This window comes from Pieris rapae, chromosome Z, assembly GCF_905147795.1.
Source record: "Pieris rapae chromosome Z, ilPieRapa1.1, whole genome shotgun sequence".
Taxonomy (NCBI): Eukaryota; Metazoa; Arthropoda; class Insecta; order Lepidoptera; family Pieridae; genus Pieris; species Pieris rapae.
The window spans coordinates 8,373,837-8,401,763 of record NC_059534.1 but is presented as its reverse complement, the minus strand read 5'-3'; the positions used below and the strand labels follow the sequence as shown (position 1 = coordinate 8,401,763).

General features: G+C 31.9%; 3 protein-coding genes across 8 annotated transcripts in view; 2 read left to right on the top strand and 1 right to left on the bottom strand.

Annotated features, from left to right (window-relative positions):
* LOC110998163 (protein NDRG3) overlaps positions 1-9,644 on the top strand; it is a 36,757-nt gene extending 27,113 nt beyond the window's left edge. For 2 of the 3 annotated variants that reach the window (XM_022266652.2, XM_022266653.2), the window contains 5 exons: positions 938-1,079; positions 2,323-2,469; positions 3,358-3,603; positions 4,923-5,007; positions 6,734-9,644. In XM_022266652.2, coding sequence (XP_022122344.1) covers positions 938-1,079; positions 2,323-2,469; positions 3,358-3,603; positions 4,923-5,007; positions 6,734-6,864 — 751 coding nt within the window. In that variant the 3' untranslated portion in view covers positions 6,865-9,644. Of the gene's footprint in view, positions 1-937; positions 1,080-2,322; positions 2,470-3,357; positions 3,604-4,922; positions 5,008-5,363; positions 5,415-6,733 lie in introns of all 3 variants that reach the window. The other variant, XM_022266654.2, reaches the window with a different exon arrangement.
* A 1,297-nt stretch (positions 9,645-10,941) lies between these two features.
* On the bottom strand, positions 10,942-18,485 carry LOC110998150 (syntaxin-7). Of its 3 annotated transcripts, none has more exons than XM_045634279.1 (8): positions 18,316-18,485; positions 17,841-17,952; positions 16,940-17,009; positions 16,443-16,593; positions 16,073-16,163; positions 15,659-15,780; positions 15,354-15,509; positions 10,942-11,523 (listed from the first exon to the last, which is right to left on the bottom strand). In XM_045634279.1, the coding sequence occupies exons 2-8, from the start codon at positions 17,941-17,943 to the stop codon at positions 11,404-11,406; spliced, it is 813 nt and encodes a 270-aa protein (XP_045490235.1). In that variant the 5' UTR covers positions 17,944-17,952; positions 18,316-18,485; the 3' UTR covers positions 10,942-11,403. The 3 variants fall into 3 exon arrangements, with proteins under 3 accessions (XP_045490235.1, XP_022122322.2, XP_045490234.1); XM_022266630.2 differs by lacking the exon at positions 18,316-18,485 and adding an exon at positions 18,213-18,233 and having other exon boundaries at positions 10,942-14,611; XM_045634278.1 differs by lacking the exon at positions 18,316-18,485 and adding an exon at positions 18,213-18,233.
* Positions 18,486-18,554: 69 nt separating this feature from the next.
* On the top strand, positions 18,555-27,275 carry LOC110998148 (PAN2-PAN3 deadenylation complex subunit PAN3). Of its 2 annotated transcripts, none has more exons than XM_022266624.2 (17): positions 18,555-18,624; positions 19,584-19,707; positions 19,790-19,881; positions 19,948-20,037; positions 20,115-20,222; positions 20,546-20,639; positions 20,740-20,820; positions 21,751-21,849; positions 21,942-22,181; positions 22,523-22,677; positions 22,864-22,985; positions 23,396-23,498; positions 23,737-23,873; positions 24,219-24,291; positions 24,705-24,820; positions 25,475-25,637; positions 26,501-27,275. In XM_022266624.2, exons 3-17 carry the CDS (start codon positions 19,810-19,812, stop codon positions 26,615-26,617), a joined length of 1,770 nt encoding a protein of 589 aa, XP_022122316.2. In that variant the 5' UTR covers positions 18,555-18,624; positions 19,584-19,707; positions 19,790-19,809; the 3' UTR covers positions 26,618-27,275. The 2 variants fall into 2 exon arrangements, with proteins under 2 accessions (XP_022122316.2, XP_045490233.1); XM_045634277.1 differs by lacking the exon at positions 18,555-18,624 and adding an exon at positions 19,253-19,329.
* The last annotated feature ends 652 nt before the right edge of the window (positions 27,276-27,927 follow it).

The window sequence follows — 27,927 nt, the reverse complement described above, 5'->3', positions numbered from 1 at the left end:
AGTACGGCTTAGATAGTTCTGCTTTTACCGATTATATATTGATATCTTCTAGTTTCATTAACCGTCCTTCGTCAGCCCTAACCCCGAACAAAACTAGGGTTGTTCGTGTTTGGTACCGCAGTGTTATGTAACCGGCTCAATACTTGATGGTACTAGTTACGTGCAGACTTTGATCCCTGGGCTCTTTTGTTTAACACAATGATCCCCGTCGTCTATATCAACCTAGCAACGGAACAACGAACATCGCGTTTCAATTAAGTTATGTCATTTTAAAACAACACCTTATGAACAATAGTCCGGGTCTTGATTTTAGGTCACTCCTTATTGAATAACAAACACTTTAGCTATTTATTCAAAACGTATAGCTTTGATCAAAATTAGATCACGTAATTTGAAATTCTATTCACATCGTATAGAATATTCTTCGCAATCAATGTTGTAAGGGAACTTTCGATGCTGTAATTAACGTCTATTACATGAACTTAAACTTGTGTGCTATCAGAAATCTTCGTAACTTAAACGAATTAGGTTATCCCTATGTACAGCGTTTGCTGCCGCAGTCTTACGTAACAGTACGAATAATAAACTCGAACGTTCACTAAGCGACAATAAATATTTAAATAAATTTTCGTGTTTAACTGCAAAAGGGCGACTATCAGTTTCTCCCTTTATATTATTGCAAAAACATAAATAAACCATCTATCTACCACAGTTCGTTATTATTGTAAGAAAACCTGCAATCCAAGTAATAGGAAAAGAACGTGAAGCGACTAAGGTTCTCAAGTATAATAGAGATAATAAGTATAAGAGATTTATATTTTATAACTGCCAACATTTTTTGAAGAAAAAGCTTTCCTTTACGAGATACACTTGACGTCGTACCTAGCTCCAATTAATTCTGATAAGTGGAGTTGTAATTTGTGACGCTTTGTTTCAGTTACACTTACCCAACGCTGGATGAGCTCGCAAGTCAAATAAAATATGTTCAAGCCCGGTTTGGTTTTAAAACATTCATCGGTTTGGGAGTCGGAGCTGGTGCTAATATCCTCGCTCGATACGCTATAAACAACCCAACGAAGGTATGAAAAATATGATTTAGATTTTTTTTTATAGAACAGGGGGCAAACGGGCAAGAGGCTCACCTGATTTTAAGTGATACCGCCGCCCATGGACACTCTCAATGCCAGAGGGCTCGCGAGGGCGTTGCCGGCCTTTTAAGAATTGGTACGCTCTTTTCTTGAAGGACCCTAAGTCGAATTGGTTCGGAAATACTTCAGTCGGCAGCTGGTTCCACAAAGTGGTGGTGTTTATAAAATAATCTTATATTTAATGGCTTTATGTCTTCGATACTGCTAATACATTTTCAATAAGGCTTAAAGATTATTCTGCAGACAAGATTAAAAAAAAATGTATATATTCACGTTATTTTGATAATATGTATGGTATGTAAGCGCGAAGAATGGGGTCAATTGAAGTAGAGGTCTTGCGACGTACTTGCTCCAATTAACAAAAGAGTAAACGAAATCGATTCTATAGTATGTAGGTATGAACAGTGTTTGTCGAACAATGAGATGGTTAGTGGTTACATGGCTCGTGTAATTATTACCGGCACATATGAAATTGATATGTATTATTGACTAATAGCAATGTATGGTTATATCGCTTGTTTGTTTCATTGTTAAATTGAATATTGTATTGCCATGGAAATCTATATCGGCAAGTCTTTGTTTAGACTGCATTGTGAGTTGTGTTGATAATGTCTATGGTGCCTTTGAATTGCAATAAATATTCGTTTGGTAAAAATAAAAGAGAATAGTGCATTCATTCTTTATATCATGGCTATGTAAGCCTAAGAGAGTTCGTAAAAGACAATGTCTATGGTCAACCATACAAATTGTAAAATAATTTTGACTATGCTTTTTGTTAGTTGTGTTTGTAGTCGTAATAACGCTCTTTTTTCATAGCCTAAATTCGATTTAACAGAATGAGACGAAATATTAATGCAATTATACTAATTTAGCTTTTATGAATAAGAGACGGCAACATTAATATACTTGGATAGATATCTACAGTACAATCTAAATTCTAGATATAAAGGATTTTTCTGAAAACAAATAATACACGGAAGTACTACGGGATTTTTCAAAGTTTCACACTTTTTAAAACGCCCTAGGAGCTGTTTGTACATATGAATCATTGCTCCTTGTCGTTCTCGTGTCATTTCGCAAATAAACAAAAGAATGAGAGAACATTCTTTAACTAGAATAAGCTTGCGAAATAGGGAATTAATGCAAGTTTATGAGATGAACTCGACGGTTTCAGATGGAGGGCCTGGCGCTGATCAACTGTACATCGACACAGCTAGGTTGGCTGGACTGGGCCTATTTTAAAATGACGTGCCGAATGATGCGCAGGCGAGGCATGTGCGAGTCCGCTGTTGAATTCCTACTCTGGCACCACTTCGGAAGAGTTAGTATTTAACTTTTGCGATGCGTTTTATATAAACTGTATGCTAATAGGCCGAGTTGCGATTGCTTTTATACAATATGAGTCGCGCTACAATCGTGCGCCACTCCAGGGAATAAATAATAAAGAAGTAAATTACTGTAAAAAATAATATGCTATGTATGTTTTGTTGAAGTGGTTTTGATTGGTGGATTATGGATTTTAACATATTATGTATATGTTAAAGCACTTGCTTGCGATATATGTATGTATTATTATTTATATATTTATGTTATAAGCGAAATTTTCTGCCGTATTGATAATTGTAATGTGTTTATTTTTTCTGACGTGGCAAAACATTCAGCAAATAAATAATACCAAAAGTGTATTATTAAAATTACGCAGCGAGCGCTGTAACATCGTGTCCTTGTGATCCTAATAATTAAATATGTACTTATTTTTTACTGAATGTTTCTTGCATAGCTATACTAACCTATCTTTTACACTAACTTTAAATTAGTTTGAAGTATATTGCGACATTTGCGAACATTGTTAATTATTCTACCGAACACTGCAGCTTGCGCAATTTATAATCGATATTCGATTGCTGAGCGATTTACAGGCAAAGCATTTTATGAGCCTTTTTCATTTTTTACTAAGAATTATTTAATTTTTTCTGTGTACGAGCTCAATGCTCAATGGTTAACCAGTTGTGCAAACCCGGTTTGATACAGGGTAATGATTTACGGCCGTTTGGATGACTAAAAGACTTTGCTTATTAGTTCAGTCAATTAGATCACAAATTCACTGGTAAAACATTACTCTGTAGAAAAAATAACGGAATATTAATGCGAAGGAATTAGAAGTTACATGATAATTAAAGTTTAATAAAATAGAAAAATTGTTCTACAGATACCGGAGGAATGTAATCAAAATGTAGTGTCGAAGTATCGATACCAGTTCGCAAACCTTCCGAATCCAGTAAACGTGGCGATGTTCATAGATGTTTTTGGGAAGAGGCAGGATTTGCGTCTGTCTCGTGAAAGTGCGACCATGCAGATACCTGTCTTGAATATAGTTGGTGCCTTGTCGCCTTTTGTAGACGCTACGGTCACGTTTAACAGCCGCCTTGAACCTTCTATGTCTGCTTGGATGAAGGTATGTAATGATGATTTAAGTCTAAATACAGATTTCTTACTAATAATTTTGTTTGGAAGTACAGTGTAAACTCTTTATCTTAATATATATATTTCTTGTGTGCGTGTGTATGTGACTGAACTCCTCCTAAACGACTGGACCGATTTAGACGAAATTTTTTGTGTGTGTTCAAGGGGATCTGGGAATGGTTTAGATTCACAATTTTGTCCGCTGGACAATGTTTTTTTAATTAATTTTCAATTTATTAGTTGTTGTTGATTTTGGAATGTTTTACATTGGATCCGACAGACGGCGCTACCATCGCAGTGTCAAATTTTAAATAATATTCGAATTTTAATTTTAGTCTGTCCCGAAATTTAAAAAAAAGTTTTGTTATCATTGTGTTATATCGTGTGTGACCATGTGCTGGATCGTTAGATATTGTCATAACATTTGCATAATAATTTTCATCAAAATGGCTTTTTAAAAATTGAAATTTTGAAATTAAAGACGTGTAGACAGGACAACGTCTGTCGGATCCGCTAGTAACGTTATATTTTTTAACATTACACTTCTTGTAACGTTGAAGTGAGCCCACCTTGGTTGGTTTGCGTTAAAACCTACATATAGAAACACTCTTTATAGCGATACGTCATTCTCTATTACGAAGAAATGTGTTCATATTTGCATACAGTAAATATTTATTATCGGTATTATTGTTTATGTTATGTTATCAGGTAACAAAAGACGATAAAACTTTATTAATATGTAATTAATTAATTAATTCTATATATTGTTCGTAATAATCAAATATGTATTAATTATTTTTGTATTAGGTCTCTTCAGTAATTGAATATTTAGATTAAGCTTTTTGTAGGTAAAACATGGCATTTTATTTTTAATTGTCAAATTTTCCCTCTTTTTGGGTGGACAACGTTTTTACTAGCAACACCTATGAAATGTCAGATTGTTTAGTATATAATTTACACTGGGACCTTATTTTAGCCATAAAAAGCAAATGCTTTCTTTATCGATCTGGTAACTTACTCTAACTACTTTTAAACTTAGGTAGTAATAGTATGCATTGGCCTCTTTAAGTCCGTACGGAAAGAGAACCGCCGTGGGATTTGAGGTCAAAGAATACTAAATTACCCTTTTTGTTATGTTGACAACACTGTCACGTTATTATAGATCAGTATCTTTATACTTACTTAAAAATAAAAGTATAGATTTCGGAAAAAAAGATATTAGTTCGCGTAACTGCAACGCTACCGGTTCCCTTTCCCCACAGACTCAACAGTAGAAATGTCATACTATAAGCAATATTTGCTAACATTCAGATATCCGACTCCTCAATGGTGCTTGAAGAAGAACCCGGTAAAGCGGCTGAGGCATTCCGTCTCTTTTTACAGGGCGAAGGCTATGGTGAGTGCTTAAAACATTGGTATAGTACTAGCCTACAGTGGCTTCAGTGTGTGACTTTCATCCCTGTAGTTAGATAGTCTGTGCATAAATATGCTATCTATGTTCGCATTTAATCTTCTCTCGTAGGGTGAAGGAAAACATCGTGAGGAAGCCGGCATATCTTATTTAAACGATTAGTTACGTATCGCTTTTTATAATGCACATTGTTGTTTTGTTGATGGTTTATTAGTTTTTAGGTTCTCCGAATTTCATGCATTTTATTCAGTTGTCTTTGATTTGTTTAAGCTTGTATGTATAATTTCTTTTTTGTTTGTTTAATTTTATTTGCTTTTTATTTGAAATCATTTTATTCTTAGCTCTTATGCTACAAAGAAGAAAATGGCGACTACGCATTTAAAACGCACAGTGTAAGTTGTCATGAATTATTTTTAGTTTGTAGTTTCATAGTTTGTAGACCCAGTCATACTATTTTTTCGTACAACACAAAATAAATAGAATTTGTGTCTTATACAATGAGTTATTTACTCATATTGCGCTTTCAACACAACAAAGATCTCTTATAAAAATGCAAACATACATATACGTACACGCAGCTACACCCATTTGAGTATAATTTACTAGGTACGTATGGCAAGTTCTAACTGGAAAATTAACAATACACGATCCACACGACCGCCTAAATGTTGTGAATCAGTCGAATTTTCGATTCAATGTAGCGCCTTGATGTTGTTAAAAAAATAAGAATGATAAAGACACGTCTTTTGTTTTCTTTTACTTATAATTTGATATACAGCTTGTGGCTTAAAAAATGGAATCTATTTTGTATTACATGTTGGAAACATAGTGACATTTCGGAAACTCTATGAATCAGACATGTTTTTTTCTTAATTGGGCACTCGGGTGACCATATTTCGTTTAACCGCGATACGCTATACTTGAGTAAGATCCGGCACCCAAAAATCAGGATTATTAGAACCGTAACGTCTTCTACTTGTCTACTATGCAATAGTATTTTTTTAGGCATAGGAACTTTGTATTTCTAATTTTATTATAGAATATTTAGACACCAGTCCTCTATTTAATAGTATTGCTGCTAAATCACTGAAGTTGCCCTTCAGGCGATTGACCCTCCCGCGACGGCCCAAGCTGTGGTTCGAGTCTCACAGGAGACGCCCTTGCGCGAGTTAAGCTCGCCAAAATAGGCCGTGCTGAGCTGTAAAGGCCCTTAAGGCCAACAGCGAGATTCCATTAAAAAAAATCACAACTATTTGATGTTTATGACCATTTCATAAACTACTATTAAAAATAATATTGGTGACGAAGTGTAAAATGAAGGCAATGGAGCCTGATTTTTCATGAATTTAATGCAAAAGCTGATAATTGGGATCATATCAAACGATTTGTTTCAAAGCGAAGCTTTGTAGATGACGTAGAGCAAAGAGCAAACTTTTTCACAATTTGTGGCGCACAAGTTTATGAAACCTTGTTTGCTTTGTTATCCCCGTGAAAAGGTTGTGAGGTTTCTTTTAAAGTAATTGTTTTTGTTCTTACAAAACACGATACCATTACAAACATTGATTTTATCTAAAGTAAAGTAAAATGGCTGGATTTTTATCAGCCTCATTAAATTGAAAGAGTTGTGAGATCGGGATAGACTTAAATGTTTTTGATAACTGATAAATATTTTTTACAACACGTATAAATAATTAACTTTATTAATTTACAGTGTCACCGATGCCCAAGAGAATTTTATTACCAAGAAGTGACAGCATTCACGCTGGTGATCGTCGTCCTTGTCGCCACTCGCCAGTAATCCGTATCACTGAAAACCCTATTTCAGAAGCTGTTGCGTGTTAGACGCTAATTGTCCTAATCTGTTAACCACTAGAACGTTCGTCAGTGAAATTTTCATATTTTATTCATTTCATACGTTACAAGTCGAATATAAAAACGCTAAATTTTATTTTTACGATAGAGCGTTAGTTTGTTAAGAAAATTTTGGTGTTGTTTTGTGAGGTTTAAATTGATATGACCGATACTTCTCCATACAATTTTTTATTATTATTTAAATGGGTTATTTTTTAAAGAAGAAATAAACATGAATCCCATTTATAAATACTCAAAATTACACTGTTTTAAAATGATGAAAGGGAGATACATTGTTATATCTACAATGGTGTCAATTGGCTTTATCGGTATATATATATTGAAGGTAAAGGGAACTAACTGGTGAAATCCTTCAAAATAAAAAGTTTGTGTCCAGTGTGAACACAAGTTAAACAATAGTAGAAAATCTACAATTTATTCGTACAATTACTACACTAAATCCTTATATAGAAATATTATAAATAAAATAGACGTTACCCGTATTTTGGTGTTCGTTTTAGTGGTCAACAGATGTTTATCAAACTCCGTCTTATTAAATATATGATGGATAATGTAGCCGCACTAAATCTACGCACTATATACCAATAGTAATAATGATTCGGTGACATTTACTACCAGTGGCAAATATAAGTGAGAGCCGAAAATCCCTGTAGAGTATATTTAGACATTTTTATAGAAATAGTTTATAATTTGAAATGTATCACTTATAGTTGTCACTTCGGAAATTGTGTTACTAGTGCACAGATTAATCGTGACGTTAGTGAAATATAATTATTTTAATATCGTTTTAAGTGAAATCCACAAATCATGGATGGAGACGTTAACGTCAAATTTCTTTAATGGTGAATGTTTATTTGAAGATTAAGATTCAATTATTAATTAAGATTAAACAAATTTGACGTTTACGTCTCAGTATCGTATCAGAGATTCCCGTATTAAATTTCCTGTAACTTTTTTACAGTAAAAAAAGATTATTAATCTATTTTATCCTACTTCTATGTTATGATATCATATTTTAAGATAAACATAAGCCTATGAATTGGTATAGATTTTTTTGGGGTACATTATTTATGTCATTTACGGATATAATTATAAACAATGAACGAATCATTTTTACTACGGTATTGTTAGATGGCTTCAAACGTTTTATTACTGTTAATGTAGTTATTTTTTAATTTATTCTATACCATAAAATTTAAACCGTATGCTATCTTTATTTATCGAGTATTGAAAATAAGTTGCGAAAAGTGCCTTTCGATACATGTTTCCCGTTATAAAAGATGTACAAATGATTACTTTGCCGTGAAGTTGCTACGTAGTTTATTTATATTTCAGTATTCCCTTATGTGATTCTTGTAACACGGAATAGATAAATGTAGGGTGACCACTGCAGGCGTGATACATTAATTATTAAATAATTGTGATGTTTCAAGCGACCTTTTTGCCATTTATCTATTCCGTGACTGTTTTCAGTACATAACAGGCGTTTTGATTAAGTCTAGACACTGAACAAATTTTAAAACCTTTTTATATTATTCGCATTCCATTTAAATATGATTCGTAATGTCTTGGAATATAATATACCTCTATACATTATACATTTTTGACCATCTTTCCATTTTATATAATTTAAGGCAATACACATAACAGTACACTTTACTATCGTATTTACTATTGTGATAATTGATTATATGATGATTTTTATAACATTGTTAAAACTTTGCATAAATACTATTTTTAATTTATTCATCATTTATTTACTAGCGTAGGTTTTGATTTACTTTTCCAAATATATTTGTAGCGATATATTTTTTTCGAATAGCTATAAGGTAGTTAGTTTGTTAAGTGGGTATTTAGAAATGAAGGTATATTTCACAGGATTCATGTCGCGTCTCTATCATAGAGTAGATCGTTTCAAGATGTAGCCAATCTTTAAGTATAAACCAGCCAAATTAACTGAAATTGACAATTTACATCAATCTCATGTCAGACTAATTAACAACCCAAAAGACAGTTATAATATGACAAATCAGGTTGAAATATCGATGTTTCAACTTTCAACGATATAGTCAGATAGTTTAATTATTTTCCCACACATTGTTGTATAGTTTAGAAGATCAAAAGGCAATTGTGGTATCCTGTGGAATATTCAATCTGTTCGCAAAATAAAATTTTAACCCACATAGTTTACCAATGAAAGGAGTGTACATATCGAAAGAATAACATCTTAGATAGAAATATTGTAATGGCATGGTAATAATGTATTGTACAGAATTGTGGTAATCAAATTATATATTTTATTTAATCCTGGTTACGAATATTTAATAATGGAAAGTTTAGATGTACTTATTAAAAAAAAATATTAATGTTTTGTTCTATCGAGAGCATTACATGTTTTTTTGTATTATTATAGTTCCTTTGAGATGTATTTATCCGATTTAGTTTCACTCGTCATGATATTATAAATATTTTTTTTACAATTTTTGGCTGTCATACCATATATGTGATAAATGTAATTAAGATATTTTTGTATTTATTAATGCGTTTTTTAAGTTTTTCAGGTATTTTTCCAATGTATGTTTAAATATTTACCTATTGTTTATTGCCATTGTGATGAGGCAGGTCGTTGGAAATGTAAAGGATCTTTAGTAGTTTTAGTAGAGGTTAATGTTCGTTGAGCCTAAAGTTTTTGTCGAAAGCAGACAATTGCACATTTCAAGTTCCATTATAATGTAATAAAATGGTTTTGTAATTAATTTATGTTTTATTTAATTGCATAAGTCGTTTATATATAATAAAAAATAAATATTTAAACGTTGTAAAAAACAACCACCTTAGGAAATTTACATACTGCGTTCTATTCATTTAATTTAATTGTAGTCTTAACATACCGTGTAAATTAATACGCGTGAGTTGAATTCTGTAATTTTTTATGAGTTATATAACAATGTTCACAACCCAACAATAAGACGTGGTCGGCATTAAAGACAAGAATTTTTTACTTTTATAAATTAAATAAAGTGTAAAATGTATAAATCTAATAGCAAGTGTGATCTTGCCAAAATCACGTGTATTCTAGTGGTCGATGGAGGTCGCCCAGCTTCGCTGCCTGCGGTACCAACCCTTCGTATTTACACTAGGGCTCACAAACACACTGCTTTGCGAGTCTCTAAACGGCCGCGCCGCTACGAATACCGATCCCCTGGACTCTACCTCTGACAGTTGGTTTGTGGACTTAGTTTCCGCACTTACTCTCAATATGTCGGTTGTACGATAATATGGAGCCAGATCTGCAAACAAGGGATGAGGATCGAACAAAATGAAAACATCCTTCTCGGAGTGAGAACCGCACCTGACGGCGTGCACAATCTCATTCCGGCCCTCACCTCACTCACCCTCAGCGTATCGCCCAATGATCCCGCTAGATGTAGCCAGCAAGCTGATCGAGCGGATGATTGTCGGTCGTTTTTACAAGCATTTAGTGTCGCCGCCTGTCCGCAAATGTAGGGTTGGAAAAAGCATTTGATGGACAGATAAGTTAAACCGACAAACATTCTCATACAGTCGCAGAGAGTAATCGCTATTAGAATCGCGAGGGCTACCAGCACGGCTTTTTATGACGCAGTGTGTTATAGCCGAAACTACACCCTGAAACCTCGAAGTGGACGCCTTTAGTGACATTTATTGGAGGGCCGAAGCTAGGCACAATTGTAATTAGGACAATTCGCTTATAATAGCGCTTGGAGCAACCTAGGCGAGAAATAGCAAAAAAAGGTTTTGAATTGGCTGACCTAATGTTATTTATATTCAGCAGCCGTGATCATCGTGACATCCCTCCAATGTTCATTAATTAGCTCAATTTCGTTAAATTAATTCATAGTTTAAAAATATTTAACCCTTTAAAAATCTATATATAATTTATGAAAATTTCACATAGTCAAGGTAGTGTTAATAGATCTTGGATATAAAGATTCGGTCGGCTAATCTCCTCAATAATTCACCAATTTAGTATTTCCTACGTATGTATTGTGAAAAATAAAACAGCTATAAAATACAATATAGTTTTATTACATACAAAGAAATACCTAGATGCACCTTTTAAAAACTAAATACAAATTACATGCGTTTAGGCATTTATTGCAACATGGTTAAATGAAAAAAAAAATCGTTCACATATACAAATCGGATTCATATAAAAAATACATCAGCTGCTTATAAATATTGCTTAAATCTATATAAGTAGGTACAGTCAGCAGAATATACATGTAAACATTTAATACACAAATTAATTCTTCAAAAAGCTTAATGCGTGTTCATGTAATTAAAATATGATTAATACAATGTTAGTTGAAAAACTAACATATTTAGTAAACACGAGTCTATATATCTTATAATTTAACAATATACAAAACAATTGTTTAATACGATAAAATACTTGAATCTATGTTAAATTATACATCAAGAATATATAAAAAAACCGCTACAATTTTTCAGTTCTGGCCGTTAGATTTATGTAACTATTCCGTTGTGATTTTTTTTCAAATAGGCAAGTAGGTGATCAGCCTTATGTACCTGAGAAATATCGTCGTCGGAGATCAGTCGCACGCAGAAGACACTCGGCCAGGTATTCTTAGAAAGAATAAGTAATAATTTAAGAAATATATACATCAAATGGAATGAATACACTGAATATTTATTTACAACATCAAATAAAAAAAGATTAAAGAAAATTATTACATCACCCTTATATCGGAGTGCGAAAATTGGTTAAGGTGGACTCACGAACGTACGTAGTCGTTTTTCACTTCTGTGATAATCTCTTGATAAAACTATAGTCAATAGTAAAATAATTCTGCAAAAACTTTACATCAGAATTTACATAAAAATATTCAAATTCTTCATTCATATCGTGACTCTAAAGTCAAATAAAACCTATAAAAAAATAAAATTTCCAGACCAAGACAGAAGGTAAATGAATAAATTATTCAAATAATAAAATATAGTTGAATGCAATTAAATAAAACAGCGTGAACTAATGTGGATGCTTCTTGAATAAAATATAGACAGTGAGCTAAGAACAGAACCACCTACTATTTTGTAAGTTAGAACACGTTATTAATATAACAAGGAGCAAATTATACATCAGTGAAATTTAATATACTAACAAATGGTATATGTCGAAGTTATGGCGTTACTGTCAGCTGTCATTGTCATAAGTAGCAGAGTTCATAAATTATCAACGTCAGTCTGTCTGTCTGACATCTGTTAAATCCGATAAGTAATATGAGTCGTGCCTTCTCCATCTACACGACACTGGCGAAGTATCTTGTGCCAGTGTTCACAACCGTACGATAATTATCGTACACGTACGACAATTTCATAGCTACGTACGTTGTACGATGGTACGCGGCTATCGTACGCAGATTGTACGATAATTTCCGTGCTCATGAAAAGTTTGATAATTACACAGATAGCCTAATAATAATTACAGTTTTCGTGTAAGTGCCATCTATTGGCTCATTGTTTTACTAGGATCATATGCTATTGCTTCATGGCGCAATCCTTTCATTGGTTGTTACTGTTAATCAATTCGAATTATAAATTTGAAATGTAGGCACGTAACACGTTCATCACACTCGTGTGCCCCAGTGTTCTCAACCGTACGATAATTATCGTACATGTACGATAATTTCATAGCTACGTACGATGTACGATGGTACTCGACTATCGTACGCAGATTGTACGATAATTTCCGTTCTCATGAAAAATTTGATGATTACACAGATAGCCTAATAATAATTACAGTTTTAGTGTAAGTGCCATCTATTGGCTCATTGTTTTACTAGGATCATATGCTATTGCTTCATGGCGCAATCCTTCCATTGGTTGTTACTGTTAATCAATTCGAATTATAAATTTGAAATGTAGGCACGTAACACGTTCATCACACTCGTGTGCCCCAGTGTTCTCAACCGTACGATAAATATCGTACATGTACGATAATTTCATAGCTACGTACGATGTACGATGGTACTCGACTATCGTACGCAGATTGTACGATAATTTCCGTTCTCATGAAAAATTTGATGATTACACAGATAGCCCTATAATAATTACAGTTTTTTAGTGTTAGTGCCATTTATTGCCTCATTGTTTTATTAGGATCACATGCCGTTGCTTCATGGCGCAATCCTTTCATTGGTTGTTACTGTTGTTCAATTCGAATTATAAATTTGAAATGTAGGCACGTAACACGTTCATTACACTCGTGTGCCCCAGTGTTCTCAACCGTACGATAATTATCGTACATGTACGATAATTTCATAGCTACGTACGATGTACGATGGTACTCGACTATCGTACGCAGATTGTACGATAATTTCCGTTCTCATGAAAAATTTGATGATTACACAGATAGCCCTATAATAATTACAGTTTTTTAGTGTTAGTGCCATCTATTGCCTCATTGTTTTATTAGGATCACATGCCGTTGCTTCATGGCGCAATCCTTTCATTGGTTGTTACTATTGTTCAATTCGAATTATAAATTTGAAATGTAGGCACGTAACACGTTCATTACACTCGTGTGCCCCGGTGTTCTCAACCGTACGATAATTATCGTACATGTACGATAATTTCATAGCTACGTACGATGTACGATGGTACTCGACTATCGTACACAGATTGTACGATAATTTCCGTTCTCATGAAAAATTTGATGATTACACAGATAGCCCTATAATAATTACAGTTTTTTAGTGTTAGTGCCATCTATTGCCTCATTGTTTTATTAGGATCACATGCCGTTGCTTCATGGCGCAATCCTTTCATTGGTTGTTACTGTTGTTCAATTCGAATTATAAATTTGAAATGTAGGCACGTAACACGTTCATCACACTCGTGTGCCCCAGTGTTCTCAACCGTACGATAATTATCGTACATGTACGATAATTTCATAGCTACGTACGATGTACGATGGTACTCGACTAACGTACGCAGATTGTACGATAATTTCCGTTCTCATGAAAAATTTGATGATTACACAGATAGCCCTATAATAATTACAGTTTTTTAGTGTTAGTGCCATCTATTGCCTCATTGTTTTATTAGGATCACATGCCGTTGCTTCATGGCGCAATCCTTTCATTGGTTGTTACTGTTGTTCAATTCGAATTATAAATTCGAAATGTTGGCACGTTCATCACATTCGAAGTGCCCTCGTCCACTCCCCGCTCAGGTCTTGCCATACGTCGAATATTTAATTTGAATTATTATTTTTTCAATTTAAAAAACACAAATTTACAAGATTTAAATTATAAATCATTTCCAACATATTGTTGTCACGTTTTATATGATTTTTAAAAGTATTTTATCCATTTTCCTGACTTGTACGATAATTTTTATGAATGTACGATAATTTTTCGTCCCTGGCACGATAGTTGCCTGGCTTCAGGTTGTGAACACTGCCTTGTGCCCAGTTGGCACAAATTTAAGCCAAAAAAAATAATAATATGAGTAGTTTATTTGTTTGATTTGCCAACATTACTGGACTGTTCAATCACCAATGACAGCTGACAGACTCGTCACTCCGACATATACCTAATAAATATACGATTTACTACTAACAGAACTAGTTATGGAAAATAATAATAAAAATAATAGATATCACTATTATGAGTATCAACGTCAGGTAGACTTTCTTCTTACGCAGCTTATTCTGAAATATTAGAAATTCACAAAGATCATACATGTGCAATATTTTTTTTGTAAATTAATTAGTTACTTCCCCTCCATTAAAGATAGTAACAGTAAAAGATTGCTACACACGGTAATATTCTAATAACAGTATTATATTCTATATATGTATCTAAAATTTGTAAATTATACTAAGTCTAATCGAATATTAAACTAAGAAATGATTTGTATATTTAAATACATATTTGTAACAAGTAAAATAACTCAAATATTATTACAACAATGTCAGAATAACTACTTTTTTTTTTAATGAACGGACATTGCGGAGTGGCTGGTTGGTTTTCAAATATATTCAGACAGTAGTTAATAATACTATTAAAATGACACAAATAACTGCGTCGTTATTATAGTTTTATATACACTTCTTTGTTGTTATATTTTTCGTTACATCCAAACTGTTAGTTTTAAAATATTTTATGTTATGGTAAATGTGATTTGATAGCTTTCCACCACTTACTCGGGCCAAGCTAAGTCCAGTTGGGTCTTAACTTAATTATAAAACTTCAGATAGAATCAGTTTAAAGAAAATATTTTTTTAAGAATATATATGCATAGTCAGACCATCAAGAAATATTAATAGACTGATTTTAGACTTACATTTGTCATAGAAATTAATGCACATGGCAAGCACATTCAAGTTATTCAGGGCTAGTGGCACTGAAGGCAGATGCAGTAACTTTTACATAAGACATTAACAAATATACCTTGTATGTAGCAGCGGTACTCAATTCCTGTGTGGCATTTTCAACATTTTGCAATGTACACTCTACATTTGATTCAATAGAGTCCACCACGGTACCTTGGTCATGTATCATAGTGCCGAGATCCTTGAATATTTGGTTGACATCCATTATGTTACTCTATAAGAAAATTTCAGGTTATTACATTCTCCCAGTGCAGTCATTATTATAATATCAATAGGAGCATTGGCCCTAAGTTGTACATCATTACTTTTTCAGTAATTTGAGGAACCAAGCTATAAAAATAGATAGCAAAGGTGCGCATTTACCTCCAATTGTCTTATATCACTCTCACGCTGTTCAAGTTCCATTAGTTCTCGCTCTGACTGCATAGTCATTTGCTCCTGTTTCTTTGGTGGGTCGCCCAATTCCAGCAACTCCTTGTTTCCACCTGCAAATGGCCATTTACATTGCCAACTAATGTATGCAATGTGAGTCTAGCGGTAAATGTGCAATACATAGTACAATTGTACCAAATTGGCGGGTTGTTAATCAATACCATGTTTTAATTAACAAGCTGCCAACTTTAACTTTAGATTACCACTGTTAGATAAGAGTTAAATAATATTTAATTTACCACAATACGTATTTTGTTAGTTTTTTAAATTACTAAATAGCAAACAGCGTTGTATATTTTGCAAGTTTGGACAAAATTCATTCAACATTCTAGGATTGAAACATACCAACAGCGAAAGCATCACCAATGTTAAAATTCTGTGCTTTAACTTTTCTGATATCCTCTTTTGACTTTTGGGCTGCAGTTCTTTGGGTTGCCTATAAAATATAATTAATTCATGATGTTACCAGCTAATAACTTATTCAAGAATTTCTATAAGGTATATAAAACGTTAGTTCCGTAATTCATTAATTATAAACTTTCTGTTGCCTATTTTAATTTGAGCCTCATGGAACTAACATTCTATATACAAGGACAATGTCAAAATTAAAAAATTAAATTAAGTATTATCAAATTACTTTAAATAATACAAATGAATAACTCTACGTAGTAGCATAGAATTAAAAATGTTTAACTAAAGAAAGATGATTAGGTACCTGAAAAGCATTTAGTGTAGCCATATATTCATCACTTAGCCTGTCTCTGTTTAGCTTCTGATCTGGTTTATCCACAGGCATTTTCATTAGATCCATCAGCATGATTGAAGTATCTTTGGCAAGTTTCTGTGTGTAGTTCTGTATCTGACGCCTAATAAAAGTTAATTAAAATATAATACACCAAACAAATACAAGAGATTTACATGTTTAGGTAGTACAATTTGGTAGTACAATCTTTAATTATAAATTGAAATAAAACAGTTGATAACTAATTATTATTCAAAGTCATAATAAAGATTGATTAATTTCTAATCTGTTAATTTATCAACTTTAATAATGCAGTTTTATAAATAGTAAGATTTAAAAGATTAGTACTAATATAAATGCATAAAGTAACAATATCCCCCCATGCATTTACACTCCGTTTTAGTGTTCTTTAGTGAAAATTATTGTATGTAATATATAATAGACTATAAATATCTAATAAACTGTCTTACAGCTGTTTCCGAAGTTCTTGTGAATCTTGCGGTGTTTGCAATTGATTAACCATTTTTGACATGGATGACACTGTGACAAAACGAAAATGTTAAGAAATTGTAATAAAATGTTTATTAATTTCAATTATAATACTACTTATATTTTTTTCTAAGAAATAACAAGTATATTTACTATTTGGTGTTGGAAAATGAAATTTCATGTAAAACCATGAACAAAAAACCTTATACCATGGTTCTGATGTATTGCTCTAAACTAGTTCATAAAATGACTCAAACTTAAATGGTGTAAAGTCAAATTATATTCAGTGTAAACTCCATATAACATCCCTCAATTTACCGACCCAATAAAGGTCAAAATCAAAATTGACTTTAGTTCGTATAGTTTTTTTTCCATACAATGATACAACAAAATAATTGGTGCAGCAAAAGACATCAGATAAAATGAACAGTCTATCCACAATAGCATTCAAATAAGATTATTTTTTATGTACATAACTACTATTACTACACTAGTCTAAAATAAACATTTTCTTTTTCTAATTCTGATTTAGTTTCTCCTCATTTAACAACAACACTATAAAATCATAAAATGCACAGTCCCTTCAGTGGTTTTGTATAGAGTTTACACTGTATATTTATATATGTAAATTTGAATCTAAAAATTTGATTTTTCTTAAACTGGGGTAAGACTACCAAGTCTAATAAGGAGAGGTTTCAAAAAATTGGATTGAAAATAATTAAAGCACATCCTAAATAGTAAAATTTTGGCCAAATATTAGTATTTTATTTATATGATTTTATTGATTTAATAGCATTGATGCTACATTACACAATATGAAATCATTAACAAAAATTGTAAACAAAAGATGATTTAGTTCAATAAAAAACAATAGAGCCTTACCATTTTGTGATATCTTCTTTATATTGCTTCCAATTGTTGTAGACAATGTTTGAAATACATCATAATCATCGTCGGGTACACCCCCTTGATATGAACTGTTCATTTTGGTACTCTAGAAAATATTTTCCTTTCAAGTTATAAATTTATTTTTTTTAAATTATCTTTTGTGACGATTAAATACAAGCAAACGCAACGAAACTTTAATCACATTACAACTACTTAATCCGTAATATCGTTATGACTTATGACGTCTACCAAACAAGGAAAATTCAACATAGAATGTACTAGTTTCATTTTAGTTTATAATAAACAAACATAATAAAATAATTGATTATAAGAATTAAAATTAATGCGTTATGAATACTACAATACCTGCATTTTGTATTTTTTTTAATAACGAATAATTATTGCCACAAAACAATCCAGTTACAAAATTTTAAAGGCTCTGGTATAATACTTATCGTAGTATACTTACATATTCTGTGTGATGTGAACGCTGAATATCGTTATTTTATTAAGAATTTATACGATAATATATATTTTAATATAATATGGACACGTTCCAACTTCTCACTTTACTGAGGTTTTCAGTTTACAGAAATTTCTATTCAGTGTTCACTACTGTAAACTGTTCGGCCATATAGGAATAATATAATCTATGGTTTGAACGACATCGAGCACTCACAGACAAAGCGGTGATACCAAAGCTAAAGGTGTCACATTTATCAGTAATTATTGTCAATATTTTTGTGCTGTTACGCCTAATGCTCAATTACTTGACTAGGTGAGCTCTTTCAATAAATTAAGTCTTTGTTGTTTATTAAACAGTTTTAAAGTTTATGTTTTAAACATTATCTCCGTCGCGCAAAGCCTTAGCTTTAAAACATTTTCCATTGTTTGCCGACATATTGTCGTTGTGTAACGATAATCGATATCTTTTCACTTTTGTAATGTCAAAGACAATTATTTTAATCTTAATAGATCAGCATACCAGCAAGATCAAATTCAAGACGAAATTTAGAAGTTTAAAAACAATTATTGAAGTGAAACTTGATCGTTTTTGACGAAGAAAAGGTAGAGAGGGTAAAAAAGGGAGATCGAGAAAAATACAAGCTATTCGCTGATGCATTCGTTGTGTAGTAGTAGTAGAGAGAGAGAGAGAGAGAGAGAACGTCTTGTGCAGTAAACGGAGATTTTATATTTATTTATGTTATCATTAGCACATAATATACAGTGTGAATAAATATATACCAAATACATGGAGTGATCATATTATATACTGATATATGATCATCTATTGTTGCTTTTACTTCAGTAATAATTTATTTAGAAAGAAGTATCACTTTTTTTGTCTACTTTATTATCTTTGGAATGTCATTGGTTTGTCTATTTCCTTAAATTGTCTTTGGCAATATAGATTATAGACTACCATACCATAGTCCCTTATTCACTGTTTTGAGATTTGTTTTCGTGTCTTATCTTATACGTTGTAAGTAGTGAATTGCCTCTCGCTATAAGAGCATCTCTTGTTCTAAAATAGATTTTTTTGTACAAGTATTTCTTAAACAAAATATTTTTTCCCAGTTTCTTCGCTGTAGCTTACAATTGACGATCCATTTTTAATATAATAGGCAGGTCCACTCGCTTCTAAATTTGATGAAGTTTTTATAAAATTGGAAATTATTAATTTTTATACATAAATATTGATCGCTTGTGATAATTAATTACTGTTACTATATCCAGGGAACAACGACATAAATATATTTTCACATATTTACGTTTCGATGTCCTGAAAATGACCGAATACAGCGCATGGTATTTTTGAATTTAGAACAGAAAGAGCAGAAGACATTTTGTTCCTATACAGGTATATTGTCTTCTTGTCTTGTTGTTTGTTGTTGTTTTATCTTGTAGATAAATATTTATTGTTTAAAATTTCTCCTTATTAGTTCACCTGACTAAGTGAAAAATGGACCCATCAATTTATTTACCATACAGTCCACCTTCTCTGCCTCAGGAGTCAAAGTTGATGACATATATGGTGAGTTATATTTTATAATTTATTTTTAAAATAAGATTCTATTCTATTAAATTGTTGTTGTTTTAGAACCGGAACAATGTACAAACACCTACAAGATCTTTAACTCAGGCATACAATAAACTCACATTGGAGTCTTCTCCACCATCTTCTAGAAAGGTAAGTGTTGATACAAGTAATTAAATAAGATGATGAATTATAAATTTTTCTCTTATTAACATAGTAATTTTAAATAGGTTTACGTTGGAGAATGTCTTCCGATCAAATACTATACATCAGTAGGAATGCTTCCAGAATCACCGTCAAGTACACCACCTCACCTATCTGCTCCGCAAATCCATCAGGTATGTTACAAATCAATTATTAACAACTTATTATAAATTTCATCAATGTTTAGAAGAGCAATTTTTTTATAAAGTTCAGAAAAAGAGTGCGACTTTACAAGAATAGCAAATGAATGCAACTAATGTAAATTTGTTACATTTTTTGATTTCTCCATTCATTTTTAAAGTCACATATATCTAAAATATATTTTTTTTAATTTAGTTAATAATTTAATCATAAAATATTGTATAGAAATTGTAGTAAAAGACAAAAATCCAAACATGTCACCATTGTTTGAAATAAAATATTGTGATGGGTGTCTATATCTATTATATTGTTCCAGGAAAATGTTGGTGGTACAACATATTTCTATCCCACAAATGATGTGAATGCGTCTCTCAACACTTCAAGTGGACTTAATACATCTAGTTTGATGGGTAACTATGCTTGTCTGATATCATAAACAAGACATTCATAACCCCTTAAGATACTTTTTTGTTAAGAGTTGGGTATCATATAAATTTTGATTATTCACAGGTGGTTCAGAACATAACATGGCTGCCCCCTCCATGGCATATCCACAAATGTATGCACCTATACCTGCATCACCAATACAGGGTCAGTGACTTTCCTAAATATTTTATCATGATAGTATTTTCTCTATTTTTGGGGTCTTAATTCACAATTATTTTAATTTGTTTTATTCTCGTTATTCAACTAGTACCATTGTAGAAGTTTAAACTATTCATATCTTCAAATCACGTTCATGTTTGAAGGAATGTTTTAAGATAACTTTGCTATCATTGTGAATGTTTCATTGCTATATTATTTTATATAATTAACACTTTTTAAAATAAATAAAGAACATTATATTAAGTGCTTGTGTTCAAGACCAGCCTTAATGTGTCTAAAAGTAAATTCGGCTTAAAGGGCTTTTCTTTGCTGATGATCCCCGCCTATACCAATCTCATTGTGCGGGGATCAAAGGTGCAGCATACTACGCTCCTTGGAGCAACTTAACATACCCAGGTTAAAATCATTATAATAATTACTATTCTAGTAATCAATGTATGATCATAATAACCAAGTGTAAAGGCTATAATTTATTTTATATATATTTATTTATATTGCAATTTGGCTAAAGATACACCTAATTAGTTAGGCTACATTTAGTTAGTTAGAGACTATTAGTGACTTATTATATAATAGCTGGTAATCATGACTTTGTATGAGGCTAGTTTTTGATAATTTGCATCACATTTAAGTTAGTCATAGGACTTTCACAAGCTATATACAGTGCTGTAATTTATTTTGCATGAAAAATCCTATTCTAGTGTCAAATTATATACTATTGCAATTTGCAAAAATTATTTAAGATAATGTTTTGTCTCCTTAAAATTGTACCAGTAGCTGATAAATACCATGTTGGAGTATTTAAAAAAAATAACTGTTGTTTATCAAACTAATGTTTTAATGAATATATGTAGCTTGTTGTAAATATATTTCACAACTATGAATAATAATTACACATTGATCTTTTGTAAGCAGGCTTGGGTGATACCTTTTACATGCCTGAACGAATTCGCTCTGAGATGCAGCAAATGGCTCAAGACCCCTACACACAACCAAATGCTCGCCAATCTCAAAGTGAGTAGACAAAAAATATCTGTATGATTATTTTACATAATGTTTATCTGATATAAAATGGAACTATGTGTATAACTTATTTAATCTTGCAGATTTACCCAATAGCATCGAGGATTATACAGAACTATTACCGCTGGAAGAGTTGTCCCCACATTCAAATACTACATCTTTTAGAGCCACTCATAGGATCCATGGTGATCATTATGCTTTGCGTCGTTTGCACTCATATGGGACAGTGCCATCGAAGCGGTTTCAATTATGGAAACAGATTGATCATCCTAATATCATACGTCTCAATCATTGGTTTACAACAAGAGCATTTGGGGACCACTGTAAGTATTTTAAATATAACTAAAATGCTGCCCTTTTAATACTTCATTGGGTATGCTTTTTATTGTCTTTAATTTTTACCAATTTAAATGACTCGATTATAAACTAAAATCTTGAATTATGTAATGTATGTTTTAATTGACAGTGACAGATAAACCATGTCAGGTTTTCGTTCGCTGTAAAATGTACCTAAACCTAAGTTTTTAAATTAAATAAAAACTAAAAAAAAGTGAGTACACACAATCATAAGTATAAAAATACATGATTTAACTCTAGTCTAACTTGTTAGAAATAACTCATTGTTTTAAAAATTACAGATAATAGAAATTTTTTTTTTTGACAGCCATGGTGATTGTTTATGATTATCACCCAGCATCGGTTACTCTGATGCAAAGATACCTGGATGGACGGACCCCGGGTAGCAATGCTGCTGGCAATGGTTCCTACCATGATCCTTTCTCATCCGATCCAGATGCCCCAAGGCCCTATACACACCAGGTATATTAATGATTATTTTGACTTGGTCATCATCAATATCCATGTAATCATATTAAAATCACCCAATAAGTTGCATACTTTTATATCTGGTTGTTTTACCATACAATATTTAAATTTGAATTTAAGTTGAATATCTTTATTGATTATAAAAAACAGGAAATTCTTATATCGACTATTAAATTATAGAAAAATGCGATGTTACGAGCTGTAGCTGGTGGCTCACTACTCCCAGAGGCAGTATTGTGGAGTATTCTGGTCCAACTAACTGCTGGTTTGCGAGCCATTCATGCAGCTGGATTAGCTTGCAGGTGAAATTTATGACGATAGTTGTGGAGAGACATTAATCTCTTTGTTTGATTTTGACACTTGCAGCCTTCGCAAAATGAACTAATTCAATTTATTTACCCCAGAAGTTCCGAGGACAGATTAACATATTCAGTCTAACACTGCACTCACAACAGTTGTGTTGTCCAGTATTTCAAAATGAAAATTTTTAAAATATTTTTTTCCACGTTATGCGTCATCGTTATCGATTTTTTCTTCAATGTGTATATTTTATACAGATTGTTCAGAAAATAAGTTCTTAAAATAAATAAAATTTCGAAGTGTTACAAAACCGCTCCTTCGATTACTTATAAATTTTTTAAAATTATCTTCACTAATCTTGGATTTTCGGCTTGGATATATTAGTTTTACATAAGGTTTTTTGCAACTCTAGAACCTTGGATCCAACTAAAGTTTTGACTATGGGATGCAGAATTCGCATAGCTTGGTGCGGTGTGGCAGATGCGTTGCACGCTAATGAAATTGATATTAATCAGGTATGTATATATGTTAATTGAAGTGATCAATGTTTTCGTAAAGTCAATTTTAACTTTCAAAATAATTAATAATACTACAATGGAAGTAACATTTATCTTACATACTGATAACTTTTTGGGGCTTTGTGGTAATTAATGGCCATTGCTTAATATAAGTACATTTCCCTTCAGCTCATGATCAAAGATAATGAAAGTTTGAAGTTAATTAAAAAAGTAATAATAATGTGATAACACTTAGGCTCAGCAAGACGATTTGACAGCTTTGGGCAGGCTTACCCTAGCACTCGCATGTCGCACAATTCACTGCGACAACCTGCCCTTGTCCATAGAACTTGTATCTAGGACATACTCAGTGGATCTCAAAAACCTAATCATGTAAGTATATTCATATAAAATTCTTCAAATACATGATTGATGATGTAGGCGTTTTTTATTGTTCTATATTAGGGTTGCCTGGATGAAATCGCTCATTAGCAATAAGGCCGCTCGTTGTCTAATAACTTATGTAACCTGCTTATTTTTTTTTTATATGTGTAATTATGGTAACGAAGTGTAAAAATAAAAGTGCCAGTTCTAGGTTGTTATTTCGTCAAATAATTGTTTGATTTTCTAATTACGTTTATTTAAATCTGTGTGTAATGTGTAATTTCTTTTGATATCAATATTTTGAATATGTTTGTTTTAACATTAAAAGTTGTGTAATGATAATGACATTTTTAGTTATTTACTGTCTGCTCCGCGTCGCTCCGTTGCAGATCTCATGCCAATGATTGGAGCTAGGTTCTACACTCAGGTAAAATTATTAATTACCTTAAATCGTGATTATTTTTAAAAGTGTAATACATTTCGTAGTTATTGCTATTTGTATTTGTGTATGAGTAAATAAGTTATTATGTATTTGTTTTTAACATACAGGAGTTATGCGTTGCGATTGCATTATGAATTTGTCTCAATAAAATGTTTTCTCATGCTTTGATCACAAATACATGTTTCCTACTAAGTATCTTAAAATAAAATATGAAAGTTCTGATGACCCAGTTAAAATATGATGATATAGAATGATATAAAATGTAATATTTAAAGCACATTATAAAACTAGGTTAAAATCACAACTGAACATAGATTTTATATCCTTTTTAACATAATATTCATCAATTTTATTGATTAATTAAACTAATTATTGTTTTGTTTTCTTCCATATTGTAGGTAGAAGCATTCGAACGACGAACAGATATTTTGGAGAGTCATCTCGCTAGGGAGTTGGATAATGGACGCATGCTCCGTCTGTTGATGAAATTATGTTTTATTATTGAACGCCCCGAGTATGTATAGCAAAATGAAATGTTTTTTATTGTTTGTTTTCATAATGTTCTTACTAATCTTAATACGTTTTTTTTTCTATTAAATGGCTTCTTTGGTAATTGTTCATGCAATAAAATGTGTTTATCTTTTACACGTCATTTCGGTTAATAGATTTAAATCTCATGTAATTAAATATATGAAACATTTTTTAAAATTTATTTTTAACTAATACGTAATGATTTACTAAAAAATATAGTTACTTTTTGCATAACTATTGTTTTTGGAGAATTTGATCAGCCTAGATTCTATTATTAACGGTAGAACGAAATATCATTCTAGAATATGTGAATTAATATTACAAATGTATGGCACAGTTTGTACTAAGAGTACAGTCGCTCTGTGTTTGCATACTTTTATATCAAGACGATTTGTATCATTTATACTAAAACAATATTTGGTTGAACAGGGGTTATAAGCTATGAAAATGTAGGTAAAACTTAAATATTGGAAGTAAATCACTTTAAATATGGAATATATTATTTCCTACACATTTGTATTCAAGGCATTCTGATTCCTTGTATTCCCGTCCGCAAATAATGATTTGTTATCCTGATAATACAAATCCTCACAGTTTTTCCTCTCGCAATAAATATTAAACAATTACTCTTTTTCAGGTTTAATAGAGACCATAAATGGGCAGAGACAGGAAACAGATACTTGCTTAAACTATTCCGTGATTATTTATTCCATTCGGTCACTACTGAGGGCCGTCCATGGCTTGATTTATCTCATGTCTCGAACTGTCTCAACCAGCTCGACAGTGGCACTGAGATTCAGGTATTTGTTACTTGAACACATATTTAGAAAAACCTTTTTTTCACATTTAAACTTAAATTTGTTTGACGTAGGAATGTTGTATTTTAAACCTCAAATATATTTTGGATAAGAATTCTTAATTGACCAGTAATTGAACTTGCCTTTTCTTAAACCATTCCTTAGGAATTTTAAGAGCTTGCATCAATCTATGGCAGAAAATTAAAATTAGTTAGCCGCCATCTTGAATTATGCTTTTGTCAATAGTATAGCCGTAAATCATAGTTCATGTTTTATTTATTTCACAGTTATTAATATGTATACCGGGGATATCGTGGCAAAATTTCTGTACAATAAAATGCCCTGAATTAATGTAATTCTATTTTGTATAACTGATCTTATATATATCTTAATATATATATTTCTTGTGTGCGTGTGTATGTGACTGAACTCCTCCTAAACGACTGGACCGATTTAGACGAAATTTTTTGTGTGTGTTCAAGGGGATCTGGGAATGGTTTAGATTCACAATTTTGTCCGCTGGACAATGTTTTTTTAATTAATTTTCAATTTATTAGTTGTTGTTGATTTTGGAATGTTTTACATTGGATCCGACAGACGGCGCTACCATCGCAGTGTCAAATTTTAAATAATATTCGAATTTTAATTTTAGTCTGTCCCGAAATTTAAAAAAAGTTTTGTTATCATTGTGTTATATCGTGTGTGACCATGTGCTGGATCGTTAGATATTGTCATAACATTTGAATAATAATTTTCATCAAAATGGCTTATTAAAAATTGAAATTTTGAAATTAAAGACGTGTAGACAGGACAACGTCTGTCGGATCCGCTAGTATATTATATATTAATATATTGTGTATTTCTAGGTGGGTTTGATGACACGCGATGAAGGAAGCGTTTTGCTAGTGACCTACGCAGAGTTAAAGCACTGCTTGGATCAAGCTTTTGCTGAGCTGATGCAAGTCACCCCTCCCAGCCCATAGCCTTTTATGTCAGGGTCAGATAACTGCTTCGAATGCAGACAAATGGCCCCGATACTTCCCTATCAGACGTGGTACATATATGGATAATTTATTTGAAAATTAACATAATTTACACGATGTATTGTTCAATGTCGTTTGGACGTTTTAAAAACTGTATAATTCAAGTTTATTCCAATGAATTTTTTTATTTTTCTTATATAGTTTATAGATTTTATTTTTTTAAACAGCATATAAAATGTATTTAACAAGGACGATAATAGTCGATTGGTATATTTAATGCAATAGAATATAAAACTTGATCTCATGTGTAGATTTCAAGAAATATATCTTTTATTATATACAGACGTGTCCGAATATATAGGTGCCGGAACATTTCCATAGCCGCCTGAACAAACGCCACAAACATTCCATGTTGGTCAAAACCAGATCAAACATACAATGAAGTTTGCATCATTTTATTTATATATTATTCACAAGTTTTAACATCTATAGTTGTAAGTTTTAATTTGATTGATAAAAGTTAATGTGGTGTAGTAGAACAGTGTTATTGCAGTTTACTCTTGTAGTCTAACATTTTATATCCCAAGTTTGGATAAAATATTATCATATATATGTAGTAGGTAGATTTTAAATATTTTAAATAAAGGCATAAAAAATATTTTTTCTTTTATTCCATATTTTACTAAATGTAAATTTATTTATCCTAACCTGTAGGATTTACTCTCATATTTCTTAATTCTACGTAAGTAGGCAAGGGGCTGTTCAGGTAAAGCATTGGTGATTACATCACATGCACTATCAAGGACACTATGTACTATTATTATTTTAGAGACCTTTGCTAACTTTTGCTGACAAGAGGAAGGGGAGAGGAATAAATTGCAGCAAATCTGCTTACGTAATACTTGATCAGCCTCCAAGAAGTGTACGGAATCACATTTAAGGAATACACTTAGATTTGAATTGAAAAAAAACAACATTGTCCCCATTAATCATAAAAAGTACTCTTGACACAAACAAATGTCTCACATTATGTTATGCGTATGACGGAGTAGCAACTGCGTCGAACTTAAATCATCAGAAGATTTATTGTGAAAATATGTCGATTCTACTTTAGCGGAGCATCAATATAATATCTTGCAAGCAAAGTAAATTCAACACATCCCAAACTCCGCAGTATCTTTGAGTATTGAGTCGTAATAGCTTCTATAACAAACTTGCTTTAAAAGATTTCAAAATAAACAGTCTCAAAAAATGCACATATATCACGTGCCCTGAATTAATGTAATTCTATTTTGTATAACTGATCTTAT

Coding starts and splice junctions, on each gene's coding strand:
- LOC110998150 (XM_045634278.1), bottom strand. Junction 17,010..17,840: donor AAAGAAGATATCACAAAATG/GTAAGGCTCTAT, acceptor GTTTTGTCACAG/TGTCATCCATGTCAAAAATG. Junction 11,524..15,353: donor GTACCGCTGCTACATACAAG/GTATATTTGTTA, acceptor ATTCTTTCTAAG/AATACCTGGCCGAGTGTCTT.
- LOC110998148 (XM_022266624.2), top strand. CDS start 19,810: ATGGACCCATCAATTTATTTACCATACAGTCCACCTTCTCTGCCTCAG. Junction 19,882..19,947: donor CAAAGTTGATGACATATATG/GTGAGTTATATT, acceptor TTGTTGTTTTAG/AACCGGAACAATGTACAAAC. Junction 22,182..22,522: donor AAGAGCATTTGGGGACCACT/GTAAGTATTTTA, acceptor TTTTTTTGACAG/CCATGGTGATTGTTTATGAT.